The sequence below is a fragment of the Salminus brasiliensis genome, chromosome 22 (genome assembly GCF_030463535.1).
Source record: "Salminus brasiliensis chromosome 22, fSalBra1.hap2, whole genome shotgun sequence".
NCBI lineage: Eukaryota > Metazoa > Chordata > Actinopteri > Characiformes > Bryconidae > Salminus > Salminus brasiliensis.
The window spans coordinates 14787055-14809907 of NC_132899.1; the positions used below are offsets into that span (position 1 = coordinate 14787055).

At 39.9% G+C, this 22853-nt stretch overlaps 3 protein-coding genes across 3 annotated transcripts in view; 1 reads left to right on the forward strand and 2 right to left on the reverse strand.

The window, feature by feature from the left end:
* Positions 1-7702, reverse strand: part of svila (supervillin a) — a 316503-nt gene extending 308801 nt beyond the window's left edge. Inside the window, exon 1 of the mRNA XM_072667084.1 lies at positions 7699-7702. The gene's annotated coding sequence lies outside the window, so the exon portion shown is untranslated. The remainder of the gene's footprint in view (positions 1-7698) is intronic.
* map3k8 (mitogen-activated protein kinase kinase kinase 8) overlaps positions 1-13237 on the forward strand; it is a 135438-nt gene extending 122201 nt beyond the window's left edge. Inside the window, exon 9 of the mRNA XM_072667089.1 lies at positions 13219-13237. The gene's annotated coding sequence lies outside the window, so the exon portion shown is untranslated. The remainder of the gene's footprint in view (positions 1-13218) is intronic.
* A 2780-nt stretch (positions 13238-16017) lies between these two features.
* Positions 16018-19633, reverse strand: bambia (BMP and activin membrane-bound inhibitor (Xenopus laevis) homolog a). The gene is made up of 3 exons (XM_072667206.1): positions 19132-19633; positions 17570-17851; positions 16018-16981 (listed from the first exon to the last, which is right to left on the reverse strand). Exons 1-3 carry the CDS (start codon positions 19205-19207, stop codon positions 16545-16547), a joined length of 795 nt encoding a protein of 264 aa, XP_072523307.1. The 5' UTR covers positions 19208-19633; the 3' UTR covers positions 16018-16544.
* Between the last annotated feature and the right edge of the window lie 3220 nt (positions 19634-22853).

Consider the following 22853-nt stretch of genomic DNA (forward strand, 5'->3'; position numbering starts at 1 on the left):
AGTTTGTCACATGGAAATTTAAAGTCACAATGCCACACTTTACAGTATCTGTCATGACAAATGCAGTAATGGTAACATAACACTTATATTATAGCACATAAGCTGTTATGACAACTAATGACTGTCTAACTAACTTTGTTATCATCTGTGTGTGAGTTTAAGAAGTAATAGTATAAACACTATGGCTTGCTGTTGTCTTCTGCCTGTGCCTAGAGGACAAAATAAACACGGCGAAGCAGCATTTAGCATTTATGCTACATGCCAATAAAACTAGCTGCCAGAATATCTCACGTATCCGCACAGTACATTTCCTAATGTTAAATCAACAGTGTTGACTTAGCACTGGCAAAATGTGCAAATGTTTTTGAAAGTTTAGCTTTTCAGCAGCGTTTCTAAAAATGTGTCCATCCAAGAAAGTCAAATGACTTTAAAAAAGTGCCACGTGGGCATGCCAGCCCAACAAGGGGCACTAACAGTTTGATGACAAATTTCAAAAATAACGGGCAAAACAGACTTAAATACAGCGCAAAGTTGAAGCACATTCCCTAACAACAAGGATTGTTCAAACAGTCTCCAGAACTCAATCCCAAACGCAGACTCTTAATCGAAGTGAAACAAGTGAAACAATCTATGTAAATAAATCTACCATATAGAAGTAAATGTACCTTGCCATGTACATATGCAGAACTTATACACATGAACCTTTGCTGTTAAACTCACAGCCTATTCCACACATACAACTTGATTCACCTAGAGAAGTCAATCTGATGTTGAGTAGCAGTCTTAATGTTTTTTCACTCTTGATGCAGACAAAGCTCAGCGAGAATAAAAGAACAGAAGAGAAATTAAAGGCCTTCATATAGAACCCGTTTAAGCATGTGTGTGCGCACACACTATAGGCTGTGAGTTTAACAGCATAGGTTGCTTCGAGTGAACTCATAAACATGTCATTGAGACCTTGACCTTGCAGTAAACAGCTCTACTCCTATGGTCTCTCTCCTTCTCTCACTTCCTAATCATCTCACTTCTTTTTCCTGCATACAGTCTCACGCCATCTTCACACAAGCTTTTGTAGTAGATTGTAGTTTTTAATTTACTGAGATTAAAGGACAGCAATGCAAAATATGTGGGCCCATAACGTTGATACTCCAGTATTTATAAACAGCTTATATCAGGATTTGCAATATGACATGTTTTATGAGGTAAATGACTAAGGGACCTTTTAACTAAAGTGATGCATGCATTATTCCTAAGCAGTGTGTGATGTTTTGAGTCCTAGTTAAGAACGCTATACATCATTTCTATATAAGATGCTGATGTCTCCTGAAACTGAAATAATAATTAATGTGTATTTTTTTCTGCACATTTACTAAATAGCAATAAAACCACTTAGGCCACATCATCTTACAATACACATTTTATAAAACTACTGTAAATGTTATTGTTGCTGTAAATAAAATTAATTATTGCTAAATAATCTTTTCAGTGCACAAGTTATGTCCTAGTTATGTCCAAGTTAAGTCCTAAAGTAGGCTTACATTAAGCAACATTAACGCCACTGACAGGTGAAGTGAATAACATTGACTATCTTCATAGTCAGTGGCATCTGTCAAGGGGTGAATACATTAGGCAGCAAGTGAACAGTTAGTTCTTGAAGCTGATGTGTTGTTAAAAGCTGGCAAGTTGTGATGGATAGACAACTGACTGGGTCAGAGCAACTCCAATACATCAGGCAGGACTTGTGGGGTGTTCCTGGTATGTAATGGTCAGTGTTGAAGAAAGGACAATCAGTGAACTGGCAACAGCGTCATGGGCAACTAAGGATCATGGATGCAATTCATGAAGACTCCACCTCAACCTACTGAAGCCATGGGTCATTATAATGTCTGTAATTGTAAAATCCCTAATGCTACACAACTGTTCAGCCAATGTAGATAAAACAAACCCTCTTGTCCTTCAAGAGGTTGCCAAACCAATGGTGACCAAATAGCTAGCAAAGATAAACATCCATTAAGAAACATTTAACTGGGGCAAACACAGCTTCATAAACTCAAGCGTTTTAATGTTCAAATCCAGCAAAATGCCAAAAAGGTTTAACAGGGCCTTTATGGCTCCACTAAGATTGGGCTCCATTTGTAAAGCGTCATATACGTTCAACACATAATAACATTTAATAACCCTAGACTGTAAAACCACTGTGGATGGTGATCTACACCTCCTGCTGTAGTAGTGCAAGCCTATCTTCAACTTAATAACTTTTTTACATTTTTAACTTCCTTTTACTTTTTCTTTTCTTTCTTTCCTTTTTACCTTCTTAGGTTGCAATGAACATGGTTGACTGCCTCCAAAAGGACACCAAAGTGACAAGATAATGGATTATTTTCTTAATTCTGTTTTTTTTTTTTTTTACATAAAAGTAGGTAAGTTTCCAAAATAAATGGCACATTCTTTATTTTCCTAAATTTCCAAACAAGCACCTCTAAAATCTAAATGGACCCAGGTCCCAATTTTTGAGTAAATGCCAGGGTTCTGTCGAGCTGTGCTACTCATTCATTTTTGCTATTTCTGGTTCAGTGCGCTCAGAGGCCACATATGTTTTCTTGTATTTTCTATTAAAATTCTGTTGGCCTTGGATGCATTATAAAATCTTCACTTACTGTTACTAATTGTTTGAGTCTTACAAAAGTTTACATTGAAAAAAAGAAAAAGGTTTATCACCTCCATTTCTTTTTCCTTACACTCTGATAGTTATTTTACTGTACTGCTATAAACACATATCCTGCCCATACTCCTGCTGGGAGCATTTTCTCAAAAGGTGTTTTTGGCCTATCAAGATACCCTACCTGCAGTTTTATATAGGCAGCCTTACCTATTAATATACACAAACGTTGCAGCTGCACGCTTTGCCATCGTTCACGACGTCCATACGATTTTTTCGGGTCGATTCATGCTCGGAGGTGGTGCTGTACCCTGCCGTTAAGCCAAAGATTAGAGGATATGTTTACTCAAGGGCATCCACACGGCTTGGAACAGATGTTAACAGCCAGGATAAGGAGCAGAACATTAATGAGAATGTAAACATGTCTTCATATATGCATCTGACCATGACAAGGCATCTCTGCCCGCCCCCCTTTTTAAAGGTTACATCCTCGTTTAGAATATTTATCCACAACTTTCCTTACATACTGCATGGATTTGGACATACAGTACTTGCAGCAGTGCCTATAGTAAACTGACATGACAGCAACCATATTAGTGTATAATCTCTTTATGTTAAAATGTCTACTGACTCCTGATCATACACTGACTACCCCACCAACATACATGTCTACTCTATGTGTGACTATACTGTATGTATAAGAATATACAGAGGCTTCACCAGTTAAAGGCTTAGATGTCTTCAGGCCACCAATGTGTCTGCATGCTGCAACATTTACCTCAATTAGTCATTCTCTTTCCCAGGGCATCTGTCCCTCTCTCTTAGGGCTGACACTGGCTCCAAACAATCCTCATGCTTTTACATTAGCCAGAGAAATGCAGTAAACCATCTGAGCAGATTAATTACCGCACATTTAGTCGCGTGCTCCGGACCAGCGTAGAGCAACTGCCATAATTCACTTTTCCTGCAGCAGATGATACACCGCATGCGGTGGCAATGTCGTTTTGCTGAATAAACAAACAGATAAATTCATTTCGTGAGACAGGTTTATGACAACATTTGATTTTATTACTGGGAGGCTCCTCTAGTGAGCACAGTAACTTGCCTTTAAGCTCCAATTAGCTTGATTTTCCACAACATTGTATCTCTTCAGCATTCCAAAACACTCTCCGAGATTTAGAAGAACAGATATAAAATCCTGAAGTAATCAAAGGATCAGTCAACTGATTTGCGTTAAGACAGTTTGAGGTTGTTTAGCACTGACAGTTTAGAAATTATTGCCCTACTGCTGAGCAGCTCGTATACGTCTTTTCTTATTGTATCAAAAGCGTTTTGAAGTAATAAATAACTCTGAAAGAAACCAGCCTGGTCATGCTGAACTGGCACAAACGTACAGTGTGGTTCAGAAAGAAAATGACTTGAGCGTCTTTTCTAAAAGATAATGATGTGAAAACCCTTTCCAGATATGTGGTAACTACAAGGCAGCCCCATTGTGCTGGGGCACTACCACACCCTTTCCATAATTACTGAAGGAGGGTGGGGATACAGGTGGGGCCTTTGGCATTCTTCAGCTATCACAACCTCTACTAAAAGATAATTGCCTTTACAACCTGCAATACACAGTCTTGGCAGAGAGTACCTTGATAAGCTACAGGCGATGAGGTACACTTAACTGACTGTGTACTTTCTGCATGATCAGATCCAACCGACTGATTGGTGGTAAGATTGGTGGTATTTTTTCTGGTGTTTGCTAAATGACCAATGACCAAGTGTCTTTTACAAAGCAATCCAACGATCAGTTTATATATATATATATATATAAAACATGGGTCACTCTCAAAAAGAGGGGCCTTTCAAACCAGGCCATAAAAGAACCACTTCTGGTTCCCTAAAGAACTGTTCAGGTTCTCTAAACAACCACTTTTGAAAATGAGCTATGTGTGTCCTATAAGTGTGTGAAGACAATTAAAGAACCTCCACAAGGACTCTGAGTTGCTCAGCGGTGTAATGAGCTACCACTACAGCCCGGGGGTCGTGAGTTCTAATCCCAAGCCACACCAGAGCACAATTGGCCATGCTCTCTTCAGGTGGGTAGAGGGTGCGATGCTGGTCGGCACAGGCGTCTGTTAGCTTGGGAGGTGGAGCTAAGGACCTGGCGCTTTCCTCCAAGCGTATCAGCTGCCCGACAATGCTTTGGTGGCAGTTTAAAGAGGCAGTGGCTGGCTTTGTATGTATCGAAAGAGACATATGTTAGGTCCTTAAGTCCTCCCTCCAGCAGTGTTGCAGTGCTACATCCAATTCTTTGTTTTTAGGAGCGTTCTCTAAGAAATTCACTCCAATTCAGACTCCGGCAAGACTGGAATTCTGCTGTACGTTTACAGCAGGTTGGACCATTGGTTCTTTTAGTGGTAGTGGTAAATTCCAAAGACATCCAAAGACATCTTACACAACTCACAGAAAGTGAGTCAACGCAATGTTGCCAGGCTATAATTAGACTGGAGCACAGTTAAACTGCTCACATGCTCTTGATTTTTTTTAAAGACTTCATCAACTGATCCTAGGTCTGCTAAAGTGAGACTAAACAGTAGTGGAGGTGATGCTTTAGAGCAGGCTAGTGCAGAGAGACACAGGCTTCTCTCCTTTCAGTGCAGTAATCCAGGGGCTCTGCACTCACAATACACACACATTATATCTCGGCAGGAGGCCTGGGGCTATGGCTGCCAAGCCAGGGTGTGTGTCACAGTTTAAAAAGGAGAGAAGAAAAAAAATAAAGATAAGAGGCTTCTCGGGCCAGGAGCCAAATCTGCTTCTGTGAATTCCATTATTAGTCTCAAGCACGCACGCAACCTTTATAGGTTTTCCCCCCTTTCTGTCTCTCCTCCTTCAATTACACCTTTGTCTTGTTCTCAAGATTTTTTTTCTTTTCAAATCCATCACAAAAAACTCATTAGATGGAAAAGGGCAAAGTTTGTTGACCTTCTTCAGTGAAAAGAAAAATGAATGGATGTTGATTATAGTATTTTCTTTCAAATCATAACAAGAGAATGTCAACCTTTATGTAAATCTGGTCCGTGACATTACTCTGACGTAAGAGACAGCAGAAGTGTGGAGTCTGGTTCCAAATCTGTGTAGAAGTTTGATATGCTGATACGTATTGTCAGGCTGTTTGGAGTCCAGTTCTGGGGATTTGTGGGTTAGCAGCCATATTGCAATGAATGGCCTTTAGCTGAGTCCAGCAAAAATGCTTTTTCACTATAAAGAGCTTATGGGCACGGGGGTTAATTCCTTTTGAGGATAATTCTTATGTCTAGAAATATACTATATTGTCAAAAGTATTCTAACAGCTGCTCATTTATTGTTTCTTCCCAAATCAAGGGAATTTAAAAGAGTTTATCCTGCTGTTGCTGGAGTGACTGTCTCTACTGTCCAGGAAAAGACTTTCCACTAGATTTTAGAGCATTGCTGTGAGGATTTGATTGCATTCAGCAACAAGAGCATTAGTGAGGTCAGGATGTTGGATGATCACCACCCACCTCACCCCCCATTTCATGGACCAATAGAAATCAGAAGTACAAAGAAGTACAAAGAGAGTAAAATGTCTTTAAATTAACTTACAAATTGTTGGTGTTATGCAAAAAAACCTTGCAAATCCATGTTTGCGGTTTTTCACCTTTTGACGTGATTTAAATCTGGCAGCTGTACTTTAGATCAAGTCATGATTTCATGATGAATGGACCAACAGAAATGTTCCAAAATGAATTTTCAGTTTCAGAAGTTTCAAGTAATATTTCTTTTTCTTTTTTTAAAAACTTTTTACATTGACTTCCTTTAAAAATTATGTTTTTTCCTCTCCTGTAAAATTCACATTTGGAGAGATTTTTTAGTGATATTTGATAATAACAATTTATGTTAACAATAATGTTATTGTCTTGGTTTAGAGTTTAGAGTGGGCCCAAAAATCCAGCCCGACCCTAACCAAGCCTGTGCGCGTTCTGTCCGAGCCTGCCACGGCCCGCCCCAAAGACTGCCATTATAAGCCAGATGCCGATTTAAACCCAACATTTTTAGTAAGCAGAGCATTAAAAGCAACCTTTTTAACTACAAATCCGAGTTGTTCAGAATTATGTTAATGCTCAATGATCCACAGGCCTAAACATTGGCAAAATATGCTACAAGAATCATGTCTGAGTTTCCTCTACTCCTCTACTCTAATTTAATTACACAAAAAACAATAGGCCAACAACAATATCATAATTTACATTCAAAAGAAATGAAGATAACATCGGATATTATTTAAATAAAAAGCTATAACAGCCTATTAAATAAACTGTAGTCTAATTACTAATTAAATAGGCTATAGGCTGGTGCAAATACTCAGGTTGCTGCAAATGAATAAAGCTATTGCACACATTAATTTTGCATTTAGATTACAACATAAATTACGAACAAGGCAACGTTTAGCAGCCACATATAGGTCATACAAACATACATACAGGCTGCAGGTCAAGTGTAATGCGGACAAGTGGAGGAGATCACGATTATAACATTCTAACTTGACCACCTTTTTTACAATCGCAGTGTGAGTTTTTGCTGTATTGTGATTTTTACGCCATGGCTTTATATCAAATAAAAACTACCACTAAAAATGTAGGCCTACGTCACAGACCATTCTTTAGCTAAAGCCAGCTTACAGAGTAAATTCATTCTTGATCATGCATGTTTATCAGTCCATCTCTCCAGCAGCCTGCGACGGCAGTCAGGGCTGCCTTCATTGTAACTCTCTTTCGTATCTGCACTTCCGTACACACTTCAATAGATCAGTCACACTCAATCACGAGTGCCAAAGGCCCGGGTCAGGTCTGGCCTTGTTTGGTGGTTTAGATAAACCTGAGTCCATTAGACCAGCTGAGTGGAGTGGGTTTTAGCGACTAGGGGTCAGCGGCTGAAGCCTTGCTCTTGAGAGGCCCACATTGTTCTGCCATCTTTGGATGGCTTCTCTGGGGAAGGATCATGATGTCTACTCATACAGAGGAGCTCCTTAAGTGCCCAAAGCCACACTGAGTCTACAGATCAGAGGGACTTCTACTCTGTGAAAGCACCCTGGAGACAGCTGTGATACGGTCAAATGTATGCAGGCATTTGATCTCTTGTTTCGCTTTAGTGCATTTTACAATGTAAATATACACACATATGTATATATATATATATATATATATATATACCCCTGGCTTTATGTATGTGTGCATGAATACTTACATAACTTACAAACTGTTATTAGTCTACGTGCTAAATATTCAGCTAAGTAAAAGGAATTGTTTCCTGCACAAATGCTATAAAAGAGCTGTGGATTAAAATTAACCTTAAAAGTTATTGCCCATAAAGCAAAAAAACTAAAGCCAGTGCACTCAGTTGAATGTACTGAGATAGTGGTAGGGCTGTAAGGTCTAAAACACATGGATAAAAACAGCTATGCATTTCTAACAGTTTTGACAACCTAACAAGAATAATAGGAAGTAAATGAGCAGTTGGTGTAGCATAGTCGGTAACAGCACTGCCTTCTCTGTGGCACACTAGGCTCGATTTTCCCAGCAGCCACACTATTCCAATAGTGTAACATGATTTAAATGTAAGTAGCTCTGAATAAGAGTGTCAGCCAAATGCCATAAATGTAAAAATGTGCAATTTTAAATGCATTTGTTAGTGGTTATGTAATTGAGGTGCACCTTTTAAAGTATTGTATTAACAAGGGATGGGTGAGGTACAAGTGACAAAGTGCTAGGTAATTCTTTGGGTAACATGATGCCATGACCAAGACAGTTTAAATGATAGTAAATAACTGGACAGGCTAACACAATTTGCCCATATTAGTTTTAGTAAAAAAGTTGATAAACAAAATAGAATATTTAATAATAAATAATACTTTTTTACTTTTTTCTGTTAGTACTTCATGTTGCATTCATTAATCGGAATTTGTAATGTAAAATGTAAAAGTTGTAATATGAGTCTTATGTAGTATGTCCTTGTCAATTACCTGGTCTGTAAAAGACAGTAATGATTATTACTATGGATAAACCTTTTTTCTCATTTACAATGCCTTACACATAGAGGTATTCAAAGGTATTGCAATCAAATTTGGTATGTGCGTGTTTGAACTTTTTATTATCCAACATAACTATGAAGATTTTACTATGTGCTTTTTTTTACTTTAGTAGCAAGAAACTTTTGGGCATTTCTGTTTAATTTAGTTAAGACTATCTTAGGTCTCACCTTCAAGTTACCTAAAATAAATACCTGGTAAGTTTATTTTACACTTATTAGGTTAATATCTAAAACTTAAGGGACTGAAAAGAAAGTGTTACTGTAGCTGATTTATTGAGAGTTGAAAACATATTTTGCTACAATTGTGTTGCATTTTATTATTTATTTTCACAAAACCATCTATTTGTCTACAGTCTATTTGTTTTAGAGTTTAAACCACTTCCTCATTGAAGGCATTCATAGGTAGCTCATATTTCTTCAGTTTAAGAATATATATATATAGTCATGATAGATCAGCCTACAGCACTGCAGCAGATTTGACAAACCCATGCTCCTGGCTGACATTTCATGCAGGGACTTCCCCCCACTTCAGAACACTCAACTGCTCAGATTCTACCAAATAAAACAAAATATAAAAGATCAATTTAAAGAGGCTGACATTTAGGTTTTAAGAGCTATAGCCAGTCTCTTAAATATTCCCAGCATTATTATTTCTCTTGTGGGGCAGATTTATATCTAAATGTTAGCCTGACTTCAGCATAAATGTTTGGAGTGGAGATGGCCATGAGGACATGGTTCCGGTTGGTGTTTTGCTGTCTTCAAAGCGCATCGCTCCTCTTGTCTCTTTCACTCAGGCAAATATTTACTCATGCTGTCCATTAAATGGACACTTGTCAGGAGGCAGTCACTTGAGTTTCCAAGTCTTCGGGTTCCTTCAGCGTTCTACTTTGGGCGTTCCATGTAAATAGCTGTTGTGGAATGATGGATTGTGTTTGTTTGTTGGGAGTGCCAGCGTTTATTTCATTAGCAAGACCAATAAATAATCGTCTGGGCCAGGGACGCGATTTGTTAGGATTTGCTGAAATTAAAGTGGAAAAGCTACCTTCAGATGCATGTTTTTATTTTCCAAAAGCATAAACAATGCCAAGTGGGTCAGAGGCAAGACAAGGTCAGCGGATGCCTGTGGTGTGTCGAAAAAGCAACTGCGTCTCTGTCCAGGAGACAAAAGCGCAAAATATTAAATGGAAATCACTTGAAGAAGACTGGGTGGAAATGTTGACATTAGAGAGCAATTTATGTTCTGAAATACAACAGATGATAAAAATGATGCTCTCAGTCCTGCATCCTCCTCTTGAGGAAAGCATTAGGAGCTGTCAGAGGGGTCAGAAGGGAGTCAGAGTGCATGTGTAAATGTTGTAGTACTTGATACAGTACATCGTTACTGTCATGTTACAACCTCGTATCTCCAAAATGACTACTTTACAGGAGGAACAGACCTTCGTAACTTTTAATTAAAAAGTCAAAATAAAAAGTTATTTCAAGTCAATCCATGTATCATGAACTTTTGATACGATGTAAAAACAACTGCCACATTCACAATAAGTTAAAAATTGTTTCCAGGCTCCATGTTGACCACACCTCACTTCCCTGTAGTCCGAACGACCACGCCTCCTTTTGGGTAAAAGCAAACCCAATCATATTGCTGCTGCCAAACTGTAAATAATACAATGTCAAAAAGCTTCTTTTTGTTCGTCCAAGAACCCTAGTTTACAATTTTCCTTACTTCCTCAAAGAGTGAAGGACAGCAAAAGGAGAAATCTGTGGCATCAAGCCATCTGCAAATGAAATTAAAATAGTAAACAGTGGTGATGCTGCACTGACAGAGCCAGTCCAGACAGAGCCAGACATCCCAGTGTAAAGTTAGCCTGTGTCAAAAGGTTTCAGTTACTTTTACGGCATTTAGCAGTCGCGCTTATCCTGAGCGACTTACAAAAGTGCTTTGCTATTAATTAAGAATAACCTCAGCTAGTTTGAATAGACCACTCTACTATTCGCCCAAGTACTCTCTGAAGAGGCGGGTGATCATTCTGTGTTTAAAGACGAGTGACTCTTTTGTTCAGACACCCAGGGGACATTTGTTCCACCACTTCGGTGCCAGGACAGAAAAAAGCCTAGACGCTTGTCTTTCGTGGATCTTAAGGGATGGCGGGTCAAGCCGAGCCATACTTGAAGCTTTTGACCATTGCAATCAAGTACGGAGGGGCTGGTCCATTCTTGGCTTTGTAGGCCAGCATCAGGGTTTTGAATCTGTTACTGGCAGCTACAGGAAGCCAGTGAAGAGAATGCAGCAGTGGAGTGTATTCAGTGGAGGCTGAACTTAGAAACGTCTGCAATGGCTGCAGTAAACTGGATTTTCCTCTGATTTGTTGAAACACGGTGCCTCCACTTTGACTGAGGCACACTGAATTTCTTGAATTTTCTATATAACAATGCTGAATATTGACATGATATAACTGTCCGCCTCTCTGACCATAGGTTTTAGACTACCTGAAAATCAACAACCTGACAGCAACAAAACTGTCAAAGACCTGGAAATTAGTATATACCACCAGTCAGAGTGAGAGTAGAGTTTTCACTCAGAAAGGGGCAGGGATCATTACGCATCATCATATTTGTAGTTTATAAACAATTCTGTCTGTTTTAACCTACCAAACCTCTATATTATTCCTCTAATATTCTGATCCAGGTTTTAGAAGTGTATTTTTTCACCACATCACCCCACTCTAAACACCAATACTGTCCCTGAAAAGAGACTGAAGGTCAGTTGTATAACATTTACTACTTAAAACAAAGTAAGAAAAGAAAGAAAAAAAAACAAAAATACACATGTGCTGAGACTGTATATCTAGTGATTTCTGCAGTTCAGTATGAAACCAAACCTTTCATTTAATCTGTTTTCCGTCATGCTTGTCTAACCCTTGAGAATGTATCCGGCTTTATGCTAACTCCATGTATTCATCTAAAGCAGAGGAGACTGTGGCCTCTGACAGGCTTTGCGGGAGGACAAGAGCAAAGAAAGAAGGGTAGAAACACACACACACACACACACACACACAGTGACTCAATGAAACTTGATTGCTGAATTAAAAAGAGGGCAGTTTGAAGTCACATCAAAACAAATTGAGCTTTTGTAGGAGCCTCAGCCGGTGCCCCTGTTTAATTTGCATGTCAATGCAGGCAGTCTGGTGGGCCAGGGGCATGGTAAATGAGCAATGCAAATAGTGTTCAAACACACACACACACACAGCTCTTTACAGACACCATCAGAGATGCCAAGTCCATGCAGAGCAGCCATGTAGAGACTGACCAAGGACACGTATGAGACTCATTACGACGTTAATTGTGTTTATGTCCTGTTTTGGAGAGGTTTATATCAATATATAAAGCAGGATGTGGTGTTCCAAATATTATGTTCATATAAGAACATATATACACATGTCATCTCAAATCAGTCACTACATTCATACTTGTAACATTTATATTATTCCACTCTCCATAGCTCTAGAGCTTTTCAGAAATGCACAGGCATATTCCTACCCCAGGTTTGTGATCAGCCGAGGTCTCGGTCCACTGCTGGTCCTAGTCTGAAGGTCTTAACACACTGCACAGCTGTCCTGTAATGACAACAACAAGACCTTTTATGCACTCATCAAAATATTACCAGCTGGGATACAGATTGTTGCTGTTGGATAAAAAACTTGCATCTTCAAAATTGCAACTTTACAGAAAGAGCCAAAAATATTCCAACAGAACTTTCAAATAATGTTGATGTAAGAAAATATGATTAATTTTTATTAGTTTAATGTCAATGAGGGATAAATGTTGGTCCACATTTGAGTGACCACAACAAAAAAAGGTTCAGGTAAAAAATATACACTTAAATGTGGACCAAAATGCATTGAGTCTTGTTACTAAGCAACAGACAGTAGAACTAAATGAAGCCGACAAAGTACGTTTGTGTGTGTATAAAGCTTTAAACGCAGCTCAGTTTTAATGCTAATTAGTAAACTAAATAGGCTCTCCCTATATAGTGCAGTAATAATGAGGGAGTAGGGATCCATTTTGCTCACAGCCAAATTTTCCGCAAGTTGAGCTTTTGAGTTCTATATTTCAGTGCGTTGGAAAACATATTAATATATATATATATATATATATATATATATATATATATATATATATATATATATATATATACACACACACACACATTATAGTTCCTGAAATTTCTGTAAGTTGTGAGGTGAGGCCTCCAGGGATTGCAATGGTGAGTATATACACTAGTATATCATTGCTGTTAGAAAACCTTACATTCCCAAACTGGTTACTTTATAAGAGAAAGATAAATGCTTTAAACTATTAATATAAGTATTAATAATAAATCAAGCAGACTGAGGCAGGAACTCAGTGAGAAGGTAGAAAAGAATAAAAGAATAAAGAGGGAGCTGGAGGAGAAGGACAAGGTGTTAATAAAAAAAAAAAAACACCTAAGACCAAGCTATTGGAGTAGTTACAGTTTCACCTGTGGTCAAAAACATATTATAATAATAATAAAGATAATCATAATAATGACTGACACAACAAACACGCCTTATACACGCTGTTTCTGTGCCTTTGGGTCATGGTACGTTGCTAGGCTGTTTAAAAAGGGGAAATATACTTTTTTTTACTTTACAATGTGTTGACAATTTGATGATGAATTGACCAACAGAAATGCTCCAAAATTATAAAAATATAAAATATTCTTACATTTTATTCCATTAAATGTTTTTTTTTTTCTCTTGTCCTGTTCATTTGCTGCTCTGGAGGTAGGAGGTTTTTACGTGACAGCATCGATGTACCAAGGTAACTACATTGTATTTACACGTCAATTTTCACCTATCTATTGATACATTATTCATGAACTGTTCAATATAAAGGTTCAAATGATCATGTTCAAATTATGTTAAAGAAATGGATGAAAAATGCAAAGAACCTGGCAATATGATGAACATACCACGATACAGGGCTCATGCTTCATTTTACTGTGATAGATTGCAATACTGTAGGTCAATATATTATGATTTATTTTTAATTAATTGTTAGGGAAATTGTCATAGTATTAAAAACACATACAATCATATATATACAATCTGAGTAAAAGAAAAGTTGACTTTTTAAGCAGTCAGAACAGCACAATCAGTCTGAGTTTAAATACAACACAAACTGAACCACTGTCTGTACATGTGAACTATTTACTCATTAAAAATGGGCACTGTGCTGAGAATCAGTACAGTACTGCAAAACATAAAGTCACAATATTTAACATTATTTTGCTACGGTAATGTCCCGCGTATCCAATGACATCAACCTAAAAATGTCATTGTCTTTAGCACTATAATAACAATTTCACAGGCAAAGTGAAGGCCTTTGCTTCGATGAATCCTTCCACACAACAGAAAAAGTAAGATAATTAAAATAAGTGTGTTTGAAAAGAGCCAAAAAGTCCCTAAAAGCATGTGTGTGTGTGTTTTTAAATACACACAGGCTGTTGAAGCAGGTGATGGCCCGGGCTGAGCAGAGCGAAGAACACAATCAGAGCATTAGCTTGTTCAAACTCTCAGGCTTTTGTTATCATTAGCTGAGCCCTAATAGTCCTGAGGGAGGCCATACTCACTAATGCTAGCGGCTGTTAAGTGGACGGCCAGCTAATGGCGTCTTCCAGGGGTCCTGACTCACAGCAAGGTCACCTGAGACGGGGAGGCAGAGAGTGTGAGCTGAGACTGACCAAGCACTTAGGAAACAGATTAACTGAACTAAATGACACTATCAGTGGGGATTCTTCACTCAAATCCATTTCAGTCTTTGGTTTAATCCAGGTCTAGTTAAGCTGCACATGGGTTTTAGCACTGGCTTTAGGGTGGTAATGAATAGGGCTGTATTACACACACACACACACTGTTAAATGTGTATCACTGAGAGAGAGAAAAATAAGATTCTGACTTCTAAGTTGATTTCATGTAAGTGAGGTTTCCTAAAGCTTTCTTGCAGTTGAGGGTTCGAGTTATTAGTTCCAGTGGATTGGAAAACACCACTGTCCTGCCCAATCAGCCATAACATTAGTACTGTCTAATATTGAGTAGCCACTCTCCATTCGTGCCATCGCAATATATCTGACCATGTGAGGCACAGACTCCACAAGATCTCTAAAGGCGTCCAGACGCTAGGACGTTAGCTGCAGTTCCTTTAGGTCCTGTAAGTAGTGTGAGATGGGGCCCCAAAAAAGGTCACATCAATGAGACTGACTGTTGTATTTGTACAAAATGTCATTACCAAATTAAAACATTATGATTATATTGTTGCAAATTATGTATAAAGCCTTGTGTTACATACGCCAAACTTTAACGACGCATAGATCAATATAGATTATAGTAAATTAACATTTCTTACTACAAAACTACACAAACCGTGCTTAATATACACAAAAGTTCCCATTATCCCATACAGCATGTTCATATAACACTCAGTCGCAGCTTTTCTTGTGTCTTGTCCATTTGCAATGACTTATCTGCAATCACTGTTGACAAATACCAGAGCACTGCTGGAGGAATGCAGTGTTGTAATCTGATCTAAAGATCCTGACAGCACTTCGCAAAGCTGACCAGCCCCACCACCATTCATTATGCCCGAGCTTAAACGACTTCAGTCTTCATTTCTTCTGCTCTTTCTGAGAACGTGCTGGGCCTTGACATTTACTACACACCTCCCCCCAGCCATTGAATTCACAACGGAATGTGAGCAAAAGCTTCGGGTCAAGCAGAGATCTGTAGTTCACAGATCAGCGAGTGAGTACAGTTACCGCAACACTATATTGACTTACTCTGAAAATAATCACGGCTCCTGAAGCAGTTTTGTAGTGAGCTGAACTCCACAGCCTGAATGAATACAGGAGCGTTTCTGTGCTTGTTGAGTGCGAGCCAAGGGCTCCGAGCTCACAGCTTACTGCCATTCCCTCACACACTAAATAAACACTCACTCTACCTCCAGCATTAATCCCTGGAGTGCAGGGTAGAGAGCGAGAGAGAGATGTAATGTGTCCCCTTTGGAGGGACTTCAGAAATGACGCAGTTCAGTGGAAGCACTGCTTTTGAATAAGGCCCCTGTGTTAACTTCCCTGCCGTGTGCTACTGACAGAAATTCAGAGTACACACACACCACACACACACACACACACACACACACACACCTCAATAAATAGAATTATAAAATTACAGCCAGGCAGGTTTAAACTTTTACAGTCAACACTGAGTCCTTTATTTATAGAAGATGACTGAAATAAAAAATGTCCATATTTGTACCCTGGTCAATGAACTTCTTCTAAAATCAGCTTTTTTGAAAAGGCAAAAAAGAGAAAAGTATTTTCATCTGGTCATTTTTATACAAATGTGCAAATAAGACGGACATTACAAATCCTTCAGTCTTCAGTGTCAGTCCAGGTTCCACAGGACAGGCCTTGGAGGAGGGCGGGTCTTAACTCTCAACAACTCCACCCTCTCAAGTTCTAATTCAAGATTCAAGTAAAGTGCTCCATTGAAGAAAAAAAACAAACACATATGTGTCCTTTTCAATTTCTCTCTCCATTTACAAGGATGGGGTAATAAAATTACAAAGGCAAGGGGCAAATAATAATAATAATAACAATAATAATAATAAAAGTACAACAACAAACGCTATGCAGTTCAAGCATAAGCAGCGTCCTCAGTTTCCCTCGTTAGAGTCCAGCTGCAACAATGGAGGCACCGAGAAGTAGTCATACAAACTCCAGCTTGCCGTGGCCTGTGTACATCCCCCAGTGCACAAGCGAGAGAAAGCGTTCCCCTCCTCCGCCGCCCCCTGCCAGGCTCAGCTCGGCCTGCCTCAGCTTATCACAGCCCAGACAACAGTTCTCATGTCCCGTCACAGGGACCATGCATTCCAGGTCCAGCTTGGCCACATGGCCCTTCTTGGCATGGTGGTGCCCGTGGAAGCTGTAGTGCAGACGGGAGAGCATCTGCTGCCTCTGGGCCCGCAGACGCTTGTTCTCGCTGCGCAGCATCCGCAGTGCCAGCATGATCAGAAGCACCAGGATGAGGCCTCCTGCAATGGGCACGGCAATCACTGCGGCGCGAAACCACACCTCTTTGGCCGAGGCCAACTCCTGAACCCGCGTGATCAGGTTCTGGTTGGAGCCATCTGGCTGGTATCGGTCTGAAAGAGAAAAGGAGGGGGGGGCGGTCATTATCAAGAAGAACTTGACGAGATCTTGCAGCATAAATGCGAGTTTTACTTTCAAATGTCGCCACTTTAAAGAGCATCTTTTTTTGGTTTTACTTTATTAGTAACCTCCACATATTCTAGGTGTAGCTTTTCATAAATGCAGCTTTAATTTATGTGACTAAAGTGTGCTCTGTTCAAGGATATGATTAGGGGCACATTCCAGCACAGTGGGAAAATTACATGATCCACATGCAATAAAAAGTATGTGATCTGTATCCAAGCGCTCAAAGGTAAATTGCCTACTACCCACACACTCGCACTACACTGGAACCCATTAAATAACAGACAGCAGCCTGAAGACATGGGAGCTATAAAAAATGTGAGTGTGTGTGTGCGCGCGCGTGTGTGTAATAAGCAATCACAAGGACCAAAGCTATAACCATTTCAAGGAAGACTAGCACAACAGTACAAATTAAATTAGTAAATAGAGTTGGAGATGCAATACATTAATATATTAATACATTAATACAAGTTTTTTTTTTATTGTTTCTGAACTTTTTTTTTTTTATTCTTTCTTACCTGTGGCGTCGCTCCGAGTGTGTGCAATATCAGGTAGTCCTCGGTAGTTGCACATGTCATCGTGACAGCACTCAATGGGAGATGAGCCTCCATGTACAGTGTCCGTGTTCTTCTTGGGGCACACATCCACCGAGTTTAATAAGGGGTCCAGACACCCGTGTGTTAACGGGGAGTTCGTATTGAGTGGGTCCAATACCTTGGTAAAACAAGCATTAAGCTCTGACTTGCACATGTATCCGGTGGCAACGCAGTGTGGAGCATCGCAGTAGCACCTGATCTCTCCTGTGAATGACAAAAGATTTATATGAATAAAGGAGATTTTTGTACTATTAGACACAAATCATCAATATGCACCAGGGCGTTACATCCTTAAAACAGTGCGACTGAGCTGGTTGTAGAAAAAACTAAACGGCCCCCTGAATCTTCACGTGTTGTTGTTTTAACTGAATAGGCCGAGGTCCAACAACTGCCACTTCATCCAAATATACACACTGTGCTCGCTGGGTAAAGTGACTGTCGAAGCCAGAGCCAAGATGTGAATTTGTGTGTTTCACTGCAGAATCAGCTAAAGTGATGTTGTAAACCACATGGCAGGCTGTTTTATAAGCTTTAGAGAGACTGTGCATTTGTCTACTTTTATTGCCTGTAAGGAAAGTATTCATTTCTTACTAATGCCAGTAGAATAAATATTCTGGACTTTGATATGAAAAAGCAATCAAATTAATCTTTGCTCAAATCTATATAACTTTCGGCAGAGCCCTAAATAAATATATTTGTGTCTATTTTTTATAAGATGTTCAATATGATATCCGTCACAGTGTTGAGGTCTGTTATCTTGTACTATAAAAAGCAAGAACTGTAGTTTATCCTCAGTGGTTTGCGTGCCAGTCAGTCAATCAATTTCTTTCAGCCCAAATGGAAACTCTTAAAATCTGAAGTTTGCACGCAAGCTTACTCATGTTCAGAACTGTGGATGCTTTTAATGTGAAGAGCACACACACGGTCTAGAAATGCAGCACAGATAAACAAGCCACCCCAGCCTGCTCTGGAAACAGTGTACTGAAATACCTACATGTCTGGGTATTTAGGTGGCCTCACCAAACTTACATATGAAAACAAATGACTTTAGAGCTTCATGTGTGTTAGAGATCACTGAACTTTTATTAGTCTGATCTACAAGAGAGAAAGCGTGCTTCTTGGCTCAATAATATTAGACTATTACTATATAGACTATTAGACTATAATATAGACCATTACAGACTTGACCTCCTTTACTTCATGAGTTTGCTTCAGTAGTGTCCAGCTTGCTTTTCACTTTCCTTCACAGTTTTTACTTTTCTAACTCAACCTGATGTAGAAAGGTTAGTCTCTATTTTCAGATGTGGATGTTCATCTCCTAGCTGCCCATTTCTGTTATGTTTTCCCCCCCAGTCCTCTAATCTACGTGCCTTTCAGGGATTTCTTCCTTAACTTGTAGTAGGACCTGGTGTTCGCCTTTCTGTACCCAGGCTATAACTCTTCAGACCCTTGCTGTGTGGGACAGAGCGGACTGGTGTGCCTACCTTTAGCGAGGAGGACGGCCATCGCACACAGCTCCAGCTGAAACCAAAGCGAAACCAGGCTGGAATGGCGATCCATTTACGACAACTCTTCCCGGTCCTTCAAGCCTGTGGCAAGACCCTCCAAATCGGTTCTGTGACAACGACCCGCTTTCTACATGTGCTTTATACACATCACTGCATTCCCATAGATCCGTAGGTTACATAGTGTCCACACAGCGCCCGGACACTCAGAAGCCCTCCAGCTCTCTCCCCGGATCCATAGACAAGCAGAGGAAGCCCAGTTGTACGGAGACTTGCCGAGAAACAAGCCTGAAGCTGCACTTACACGTAACGACCGACAATTTCGAAAACAACGTCGAAAAAGCTTCAGAAATACTGATTTAAAAAAAAAAACACACGAAAAGAAACACGGTTTAATCCAAGAGTGCTGAGGCTTGGACAGCGACCTCTCACACCACGGCTCTGGACGCTCACAGCAGACAGCGTCAGGCCACAGTTATGAGGCTCCGCGTAGCCACACCCCCGGCGACGCTCATTGGGCGAGTTTGCTGCTTTATTTACATACTCTGTGCGGTGGAAGGGCACCCGTAAGGGACTCCGCGTCGCCACGCCCCCGGGCAACACTCATTGGACGAGCTCGTCGCCTCATTTACATGCGAAATTCGTTGGCGTTCAGGCTTAGATTAAGAGCCGAGACGGTTGAAATAAATCAAAAGACTGACAAGTGGGGATTAATGCACTGTATCACTTATTCTCTGGTGTTTGTGAGCCTGTAAATCATTCATAATTGGTAATATATTGGTAAAAGGCTAAAATTAAACATTAATTTCACATCTTCAGTTTTATAAAGCCCAAATATTTTAAAAGCTAGCTGGCTACCCCATCCGGCAGATCCCCGTTACCCCGCTGGGTAGCTATGAAGGGGTAGCTAGCTACTTTAGCCGTTAGCCTGCTTACAAATCGTGGTTTTGTGTAGGTCTCGTTAAATATCACCTACAAAACGTTAAATGTTACCTACGCGTAATTTTATGGGATTTAGTTTGTCAGCATTTGTTAGCCAAATTAACGTCGGGCATGAGTTACTGAAGCATGGCTACTGAAGTCTCGAAAGGTCGCGGAAAACCGGATGTACGAACTGAGACTAAGCGGTTAGATAAATTAGCAATCCAAAGAGACACATGGCGCCAGAGAGACGACACACACAGACAGGGCCACTCAATTACCCCCAAGACAATCCCATGCAAAACACACACACACACACACACACACACAGAGAGAGAGAGAGAGAGAGAGAGAGAGAGAGACAGGGCTCCGATCGATATCTCTACAGCCCGAGCAGTCTGTTCATATGTTTATCATTTGGTTAGGACAGGACGAGTCCTACTGTTTGAAGCTGAGCGAAAATATCAAACTACAGCCGATCTGGAATAAACTACTGACCTAAACACTCAGATCTGTAGGAATAAAAAAATAATAGTCATATATAAACATTAAAATATAACCCTTATGACCAAACTTTACAGGGTTCGTATAGAGTCTTACTTCAGCCAATACTAAAGTACCTGCAGTACTATAGGACACACATGTCCAGCTCTATAGGCACTGTGAATTACTTAGCACTAATTATTATTATTATTATTATTATTATTATCATAATGATTAAGCTGGAACTAAATGCAGACAAAGTGCTCCTTTTGTAAATTAGATACAGATACAATATATAAATCTTAGTATATCCCAGTTTTATATTTTATTACGGACTAATTAAAATGAATAATTGTGAAAATCCAATCAGAATGGACCACCAGACTCACAGATTGCTGGGTTTGATCACTGAAGTGTCTAACTGAGCTTTTCCTATGTTTCATTACACTACTCTCGACCTACAAACCTGCGTGTCTCCTGTCTCTTTATAGGCAGGACTCATAAAGTGGCGCCTAAAACGCAAATTCTTTAAACAAATACATAAAAACTGCAGCCCAGGCTGACAAATACAGTAAGTTTGTGATGCGATGTGCTGTAGTGAAGATATAATCACTGTGACTGCTGATAGCTGCTGGTGGAGAGCAGCTGTTGAAACGGCACACACAGACAGAGAGGCGCTCAGGCCTCATTGCCCTTTGCCTGCTGATAGACGGCCATCGGTTCAGGGTCAGAGGGGGAAAGGAGACACACACACACACACACACACACACACACACACAGAAAACTGACTGGATCGGCAGCAATTGTTATAATTGTTGGTAATTTGGCTGAGGCGCCAGTCTATTCAGACTCTGAACTCAATGGCTATAGGCGCTCCCCACACCTTTAATTACCAGTCTTCACACGTTTTGGGAAGAAAAAGGAGCAAGACCAAAGGGATCAGGAAAGTTATGAATAAATTGAAGAAGGAGGAATACTCAGAATAGAGGCCAGAGTAGAAAATAAACATGGGGACCTGTTCCACACAGTCCACTTTACCTCTTCTCCTTCTTCTGCCACTGCAGGCTTGTAATGTCAGAGTCACCCAAACCTCTTAACCTTCTAATAAAGCCGGAAAACGCGATTCCTGCTCTTATCGACTTCGTGCTCATGGCCTAGGCCTAAACGTCTAAACAGTCTGTGGTCGTGCTGTTAGTGGAACCACGTGCAGTGAGTGAGTGAGTGCTGCCCCCTAGGGTTTAATGTCAGGACTGCACACAAGGTTTATTTATTCAATGTGTTGTTTTTCTAAATGAAAACCCTAAAGAGCAGCTGTGGAGAACCTCTGCCCTGGATGATCATATTCCTGCACAGGTTTGTGCTTTTCTTGTTTAAGCAGACCTGATTCAACCCATTCAACCCATTAACTAAGTATCAGGTTTCTGTGATTTCTGCAAGGAAATCACCAAACTGTGCTGGCCTGTGGTCCTCGGTCCCCCACCCCTGCTTTCGAGGGGCCAAACTATGTTCTTCCTTCCAATTATAAAACTCTATTTATTTTTCTTTCATTTAAAATGATAAAAATACAGCAAGAATAAAACATACCATAATATGTGTACATACTACATTCAAGCTCTATTTTAATTATATAGCGCTTTTAACAAGAGATCTGGGTGCAAGCCCCAAGTGAGCAGGCCAAAACACTGCCAAGAAGAAACCTTGAGAGGAACCAAGTCTCAAAAGTGCAACCCATCTCCCTCTGGTCGACAACGGATAGAAAAACAAACACAGCAAAAGCATGAAATAATGAAGTAACTACTCGATACACAGTAATTAAAAACTAATGAATAAATAGAAGTTAGACTGAAGTGCTCAGAGGTAACCAGTGAAAACCAGTGATTAAGGTTTAGAAGTCTTGTCACTGGGATTGAAGATGAGAAGTCAGTTTTATGTACAGGATTTAATTTTTTTTTTTTTTTTTTGGAAAATCCATGAAACATGCAATTTAAGCAGGGCTACCCAAATCTGTGGAATGAACAAACCCTGTCCAAATGTTTGTGGACACCCCTTCTAATGAATGCATTCGGTTATTTTGTGGTTGGTGTGGCGCAACAGATAACACCACTACCTGCCATTGAGTTCAATTCCCGGTCTGGGTGACTATACTGCGCTACACCAATAAGAGTCCTTGGGTCAGACTCCTAACACTACATTGGCCCACCTCTGTAATATGAATAACCTTGTATGTCGCTCTGGATAAGAGCGTCTGCTAAATGCCATAAATGTACATGTAAATGTATTTTATGTTGCACCCATTG

Bases quoted from the DNA above. Each gene is read 5' to 3' on its own strand.
- bambia (XM_072667206.1), bottom strand. From the start codon at position 19,207: ATGGATCGCCATTCCAGCCTGGTTTCGCTTTGGTTTCAGCTGGAGCTG. The intron at 17,852-19,131 runs GTAGGCACACCA...TGTCATTCACAG, and splicing joins GGCCGTCCTCCTCGCTAAAG to GAGAGATCAGGTGCTACTGC. The intron at 16,982-17,569 runs GTAAGAAAGAAT...TTTCTCTTTCAG, and splicing joins CACTCGGAGCGACGCCACAG to ACCGATACCAGCCAGATGGC.